We start from the raw sequence: 7,421 nt of genomic DNA on the forward strand, positions 1-7,421 counted from the left end.
GCCTGACAGAGACTGGAGAAACCCCTAGAGTATGGCCCTCAGACACCCTTTTATCTCAGTAATGAAGTCACTCCTGAGGTTCACCGTTCATCCCAAGATTAGATAGGCCCATAAAACAAAACGAGACTAAAGGGGCACATCAGCCCAGGGACAAAGACTAGAAGGCAGGAGGGGACAGGAAAGCTGGTAATAAGGAAACCAAGGTCGAGAAAGGAGAGTGTTAACATGTCCTGGGGTTATTAACCAATGTATAAAACAATATGTCTACTAAGTGTTTAATGAGAAGCTAGTTTGTTCTGTAAACCTTCATTAAAAGTAGAATTAAAAAAAAAAAGAGAGAGATGGAAAAAAATAAATAAATAAATTTAAAACCAAAACAGAAGATAATAAATGTTTGGCAAGGATATGGAGAAAATGGAGCCCTTGTGCATTGCTGATGGCAGTGTAAAATGTTGCAGCCACTGTGGAAAACAGTTTGGTGCTTCCTCAAAAAGTTAAACATAGGAATACCATGTAACCTAGCAACTCCAGTCCTAGGTATACATCCAAAAGAACCAAAAGCACTGACTCAGACACATGTACACCGATGTTCATAGGGCACTATTCTCATTAGTCACAAGGTGGAAACAATCCAAATGCCCATCAACAGATGAACAGATAAACAAAATATGGTGTACGCATACAATGGAATATTATTCAGCTATAAAGAGAAATAAAGTTCTGATACACACCACCACGTGGATGAACCCTGAAAACATTACGCTAAGTGAAATAAACCGACACAAAAGGATAAATATCGTATGAACCCACTTACATAAAATATCTGTAATAGGGAAATCCGTCAAGACAAAAGAATGGTGGTTCCAGGGGATAGCGGACAGGGGAATAAGGAGTTACTATTTTTTTAAAAAAAAAAAGTGAAAATTGAAATTTGTTATAAAAACAAATTATAATACAACCAAATGTCCAATAGGGTTTGGTAAAGCAGACTTTTCATAAACAACTTCTAGTGGAACTATAAAGTAATACCCATTTTCAAAAGAGCAACGTGGTAATATGTAACAGTACTTAAATTGAATATTCTTAACTCAGCAATTTCAATTCTAGAAATTTATCTTAATAATCTCCTAGGTGTGCAAAATATAAGTATAAATAAAGAAGTTCATTATATTTATAACAGCGAAATTGCAATAATCCAAGTTCCCAGCAACATGGACTTAATTGAAATTATGATACAGATATGTATTATCTGAAATTGAAAGATGAGCACAACATATTAAATTTTAAAGCTTGTATAAGTAGTATGTGCAGTTTAATTCAATTTTTGTAAAAAAAAAAAGTAAATACATATATATCACATGTACATATGCACAGAAAATATGTCTGGAAGACTATAAATGAAAATATAATCAATGGCTATTTTCTAATTATCATATTTTTATGCAAATAACACACACCAACCACACCTTCCTCCCCACAGGTATTTTTGTAAGCACACTATGCTAATTTTTTTTACAGCAACAAGTAAAAAAATTGGCATAGTGTTGCTTACAAAAATACCTTGCAGAGGGAGGGTGTGGTTGGCCAACAAACACAGATGTAAAAATACAGTAGTAAAATTAGACCTTTATTGTCATCCTTATAAGTTTCTATATTTTCTGCATTTTTTTGAATGAGCATATGTTACTTTCAGATTCAGAAAAAATATTTTGAAAGATTAAAAATGTTTGTGATTAATCTTAGGGGACTGTGAGTTTATGTTAATGAAGGAGGAACAACTCAGAAAAGAAGGTGAGAATGGTTGCACATCAATGGTTGTCATCAATGTCACTAAATTGTACATGTAGAAACTACTGAATTGGTGTATGTTTTGCTGTGCAGATTCTCAAAATGACAACAAAATAAATAAAATTTAAGCAAAAAAAAGTATGTGATTAAAGTAATATAAAGAAAATGGCAAAAGATTCTGAGACATAAAGAAACAATCACACTTTCATCTTCCATAAGACTGAGACTTGCTGTAACACAAAGTAAGATTAAGGTATGAACTTACTCATCTTGGAAGCTAAGTTGTAACCTCTGTTTTGGTTCAGGATCACTCTGGCTACTGTGAGATGACTCAGACGGAATTGAAAATTTCCCCTCTACTAAGTAAGATGCCTGGATATCAGAATACCTACACACACACACAAAAAAAATTGTCTTAATTGTTAAGAATTAAATTATGCACATTTAAAATTCACTATGACACACGGCTGCATTACAGTAAAACTAATCATCTGGGGTAAAAACAAATAGGGCCCTAGGAGACAACTTAGTCAACTGGCATAACATAGTGCACAAAGATAATGTTCTACATCCTAGTTTGGTGAATAGTGTCTGAGGTCTTAAATGCTTGCAAGCAGTGATCTAAGATACAACTATTGGTCTCTACTTGTCTGCGGCAAAAAAGAATGAAGGAACTCAAAGGCTCAAAGAAGAAATTAATTCACGGGACTAACAGGCCACACAAACCACAGCCTCTTCTAACCTGAGACCAGAAGAACTACATGGTGCCCGGCTACCATTACCAATCATTCTGATCACGGACACAATAGAAGGTCCCTAACAGAATGAAGAAAAATGTAGAACAAAACTCAAATTCCTAAAAAAGGCCAGATCTACTGGACCAATAAAGACTAGAGGAACCCCTGAGACTATCAACCTAAGATAACTTTCGAATGTGGAATTGAAGTTATTTCTGCAGGTCACCTTTCAGCCAAATGACAGATTGGCATATAAAATAAACAGTATCATCTGTGAGTAATGTGTTCCCTTAAACAATCAACTATATGAGACCAAACAGTGAACCCAAAAGCAAAGGTGAAAAGGCAAAGAGGGGAAGGGAAGCTAGATAAATGGAAACAGAATGGAAAAAATGAAAAAATGAGAATGCTGACACATTGTAAAAATTGTAACCAATAGCACGGAACAATTTGTATAAAAATTGTTAAAGAGGAAACTAATTTGCTGTGTAAACTTTCACCTAAAACATAACAAAATATTACTAAAACAAACAAACAAATAGGGCCACGGTGTTCAAAAAAATCATCCTATGTGCAAAACACAGAAAACCTGTGTATCAGCAATGAGGTGTTTATATGTATTAAATGATACCAGCACAGAAATTTTAAAGCTAAAAGAGTTTTTAGAGAACTAATCCAACCCCTTCGTTCCAAAGATAAAGACAATGCTCCTTATCAAACATTTAGGTTGAAAGGAGGTTGGAAAACTGAATAGATGTTAACATGGGCAAAATTTATACATTACACAAGGACCCAACATAACATTTGGAAACAGAAAATAAGGTATATTTAACCAAACATATATGTGGTTATAAAAATGGAAAGAATAAGAAAGGTTAGGAGAACAAAAAATGGTTTAGTTCTACTAAGGAAGAGAAACTTGACTAGAGAACTGAAAGCTGTTACAAAGCTAAGAACTAAGTTATTTCAGAAGTATACACATACTACAGAAGAGAAAGATAATCATGCAAGTATGGTGAAAAGGTGAACCTGGCTAAAATGAACTAAGGGGCTCTAAACAGACATCATGACCGAAGCTCTAACCATAGGTGACTGGACTTGGGATAGATGCCTAACCCAAGATAAACCAATAAATCACGAGATTTTAAGAGACCGTTCGTTAGTCTCCTTGTTTAGCTGGAAATGTAATACGCAAATACCTTCTGGGAGTTGTATTTTGCCATATTCTATAATACTGAATACAAAAGCAGATAAATCCACTGTATTGAAATAGAATACAGAATGAAGCTATTACATAAAGTGAAGTGGAGAGAAAAGACAGAACTCAGTTCTTATTGCTCCTCAGATACTGATTCCTGTCCCTTTTTGCCACGGCTCTGTATTCTTGCCCTTCATTTCATGAGGTACTCCTAGACTCTATCGTTAATTTCCCTTTTGAATTTCGCTAACTAAAACTGGTTTATATTAACCAGCAACCACTAAAGCTGATCTAATGTAAGTCCAAACCACTATGGACAAAAAAAGCAATGTTAACCAAAAGGTCACTGGTGTTCAAGCTCAAACTCACCCACATACCCAGTAAGACAATGAGACAGGGGAAGAGTTTTAACTTTCTATATTAATTTTAGATATTTGGTCATCTCCCTCATATATAAAGCAAAAAGCAAGCTTGACTGAGAAATTTTATATAAGTATCGGTGTATCATAGCTTTTATAAAAATAAAAAATGTATCACCTGTTCAAACAAATCTTACCTGTTACCAGTACTGGCTCTATTTCTAGCAAGTGTGGAAACAGCAACAGGCAAGCCAAGATTTGAAGAAAGAGTGACATTTTCCAAAATGCCACTATTACCAAGTAAGGAATTGGTTAAAAAGCTTGGAAATGATTCCTCTGCTATACCTCGAAAATCTTCCATCTCACTGCAATAAAAAAATACTTTCATAAATCAAATGTTACTATAAAACTTTTTGAAATGATTAAGAGCACTAGTCTCAAATATTAGAAAACTTTTAAATTTTAGGAAAAAAACAACATTTTGGGGAATATCTCTAAAGAAGGGATACTACTGGCAAATGTTCTAAGGTAAAGTAATTCTCAGACCAGTTTGCTACTTTATAGCTGACAATATAAACATTAAACTATCTTCTTATCATTCACATAATAATGAAATACAAAGCAGCTTAATTTACCCTTGGTTTAGTGCAGCAAAGAATACAGATTACCACAAACTCACCTAGGGAAGAAAGCAAAGGCATTAACATTGATGGTATACGTAAATTATTTCAGAAAATATTTAAACAAATTAAGAGTTATGTACTCATTTTAATATAGAATAGAGAAAAATAGAACTAGTTAAATGATTTCAGAAATTATTGCTAAGGATGAGTAATTACAGTTTAGAAAGTGAGTCCTTCAAAGAAAACGTTGACGTTAAATAAAGTATAGTTGACATATGGACGAGGCAAAAATGGTAAAAGCCATACATATGACTAAGTCTGTAAAAAAAACTGGCATGAAATCTATACCGTAGATAATCTTCAGCCCACATTCACCTTTATTTCAACTTGACCCTTATCACAGTGCTCAGGAGATGATACTCAGTCTTGAAAACATTTCTGAGTGCGTATCGTGTAAAGGCTGTGTGAAATGCAGTAAAGAAAATGAACAGGAGGAAAACAAAATAATTAAATTAGGAAAGGCTCAATAAATGAGGCGGTATTAGCACTTTACCTTAAAAATGAGTAGAACTTTCATAGACAATGTACGGGATAAGGAGGCTTTTTAAAGTAACAAACATACGCAACAGGGGAAGAGGATTAAAATTTACTGAATACGTACTACCTTGTCTCATTTAATCCATAGAACAAATTTATGATATATGTATTTATCTGCATTTTACAGAAGAGGAAACAAACTCAGAGACTAGCTAAATTTACCCAAAGTTGTACAATTAGTAATATTCAACCCCAGAGTAGATTCTGATTCCAAAATCTACTCTAAGTGCTAAGTCTGTTGTGTCAAAAGCAAGTACTCCAGTGACTTTTGGCAACAGATGTACAAAATAAAATGGTAAAAAATAAAACTATATTCCAAAGGCCTTTAATGGCATATTAGAAAGTTTGGGTTGTATTCTGCAGCCAAGAAGAGAACTGGTAGGGTCAACCTACAGTACAGGGAGAGAATGAAAGCCTGAAGAACTCTTTCAAGGGCTACTTTGAACAGGGCAAGATGAATGCTCAGGAAGGACTGTACTAGGGCCAATGATGAATGCATTAAACCGTACATTTTACATAGCATGGACTAATTTAGCAGCCCTCGTGGTGCAGTAGTTAAGCGCTTGACTGCTAAACAAAAGCTTGACAGTTGGAATCCACCAGCTGCTCCATGGAAACCCTATGGGGCAATTCTACTACAGGGTCACTATTGAGTGGGAATCAACTCAACAGCAACGGGTTAGATTTTTTTGTTGTTGTTGTTTGACTTCAATTACTCTACAAAGTGGAAAAAGTTTCAAGCCCACTAAAGAATGATAAAAATGTATTTGATTATGGATAAAAAAAACCTATCCTCCTAATATAAACCATAAAGACAATGTTCTACATCCTAGTCTGGTGAGTAGCATCTGGGGTCTTAAAAGCTTGCGAGTGGCCCTCTAAGATATAACTACTGGTCTCTACCCATTTGGAGCTACAGAGAGAGAAGGAAACCAAAAACTCAAAGAAGAAACTAGTCTACAAAACCAACAGTCTATACAAACAACATCACCTATCTTGAGACCAGAAGAACTAGATAGTGCCCGGCTACCACTACCGACCATTTTGACCAGGGACTCAACAGATGGTCCCAGGTAAAATAGGAAAAAAATGTTGAACAAAACTCAAATTCCTAAAAAAAAAAAAGGCCAGCTTTTACTGGGCCGGTAGAGACTAGATAAACTCCCGAAACTATCACCCTGAGATACTCTTAAAACTTGGAACTAAAACCACTCCCAAAAGTCACTTTTCAGCCAAATGACAGATGGGGCCATAAAATAAATAGTATCACCCATGAGTACTGTGCCCCTCAAAATAATCATCTAGATGAAACCAAATGGTTACCGTTTACCTTAAACCAAAGATGAGAAGGCAATGGGAAACAGGGAAGCCAGAATAACAGAAAAAGAACCACCAAAATAGAAATAACTGGCATGTTGATATATTGTGAAGGATATAACCAATATCACTGAAACATATGTATAGAAACTGTTAAATGAGAACCTAATTTCCTATGCAAACTTTTACCAAAAGCACAACAAAATATTTCTTAAAAAAAAGGATCCATGATCCTATATAAAGCCCACTTCTCCTCTCTGCACTTGATCCCAGTTCCTCTCACCAGCACAATGACATTCACTCTGGCAACTGTCTCCTCTCTTACACATCATTAATTCTTCCCTATTTATGGATTCATTCCCATCAGCATGCTGTAAGTTCCACATCTCAGGAAAAAATCTTCTTCTACCCCATACGCCATCATCCCCCTCGGCTACCACATCTGTCTACGCTCTCTTTACCACAAAGATATTACCACAAAGAGGAATGAATGCTTCCCCTCTAGTTCCTCCCCAATCCTCTGGTGAAATTACTGCATTTCCAGAAAACAGAAGTTTAGCAAATTTGCAAAAACCAAACCAAAATTACGAGAAATACTAAACGGAGACTTCCAGTTAGAAAATCAATAACATCAGATAAAAACCCAAGAATAGATCACACGACAGAGCAACCAGATATCAACCCAGACAGGGTACTCACAAATATAAATCAAAGCTAAAACGCTGAAAATAGGGAAACAGATGTCAATATGTAAAAGATGACAACATTAAAACAAAAAAGAGGGTCTTAAAAAATGTAGATA

The 7,421-nt window shown here is 35.1% G+C and overlaps 1 protein-coding gene across 1 annotated transcript in view; it reads right to left on the bottom strand.

Annotated features, from left to right (window-relative positions):
* Nucleotides 1-5,966, bottom strand: part of CEP192 (centrosomal protein 192) — a 193,928-nt gene extending 187,962 nt beyond the window's left edge. Inside the window, exons 1-3 of the mRNA XM_023724815.1 lie at nt 5,081-5,966; nt 4,280-4,761; nt 2,054-2,176 (exon numbers count right to left, since the gene is read on the bottom strand). Of these exons, the coding sequence (XP_023580583.1) occupies nt 2,054-2,176; nt 4,280-4,470 (314 nt within the window). The 5' untranslated portion in view covers nt 4,471-4,761; nt 5,081-5,966. The remainder of the gene's footprint in view (nt 1-2,053; nt 2,177-4,279; nt 4,762-5,080) is intronic.
* Nucleotides 5,967-7,421: the final 1,455 nt, after the last annotated feature.

The sequence above is a fragment of the Trichechus manatus genome, unplaced genomic scaffold (genome assembly GCF_000243295.1).
Source record: "Trichechus manatus latirostris isolate Lorelei unplaced genomic scaffold, TriManLat1.0 scaffold00262, whole genome shotgun sequence".
Lineage (NCBI taxonomy): Eukaryota > Metazoa > Chordata > Mammalia > Sirenia > Trichechidae > Trichechus > Trichechus manatus.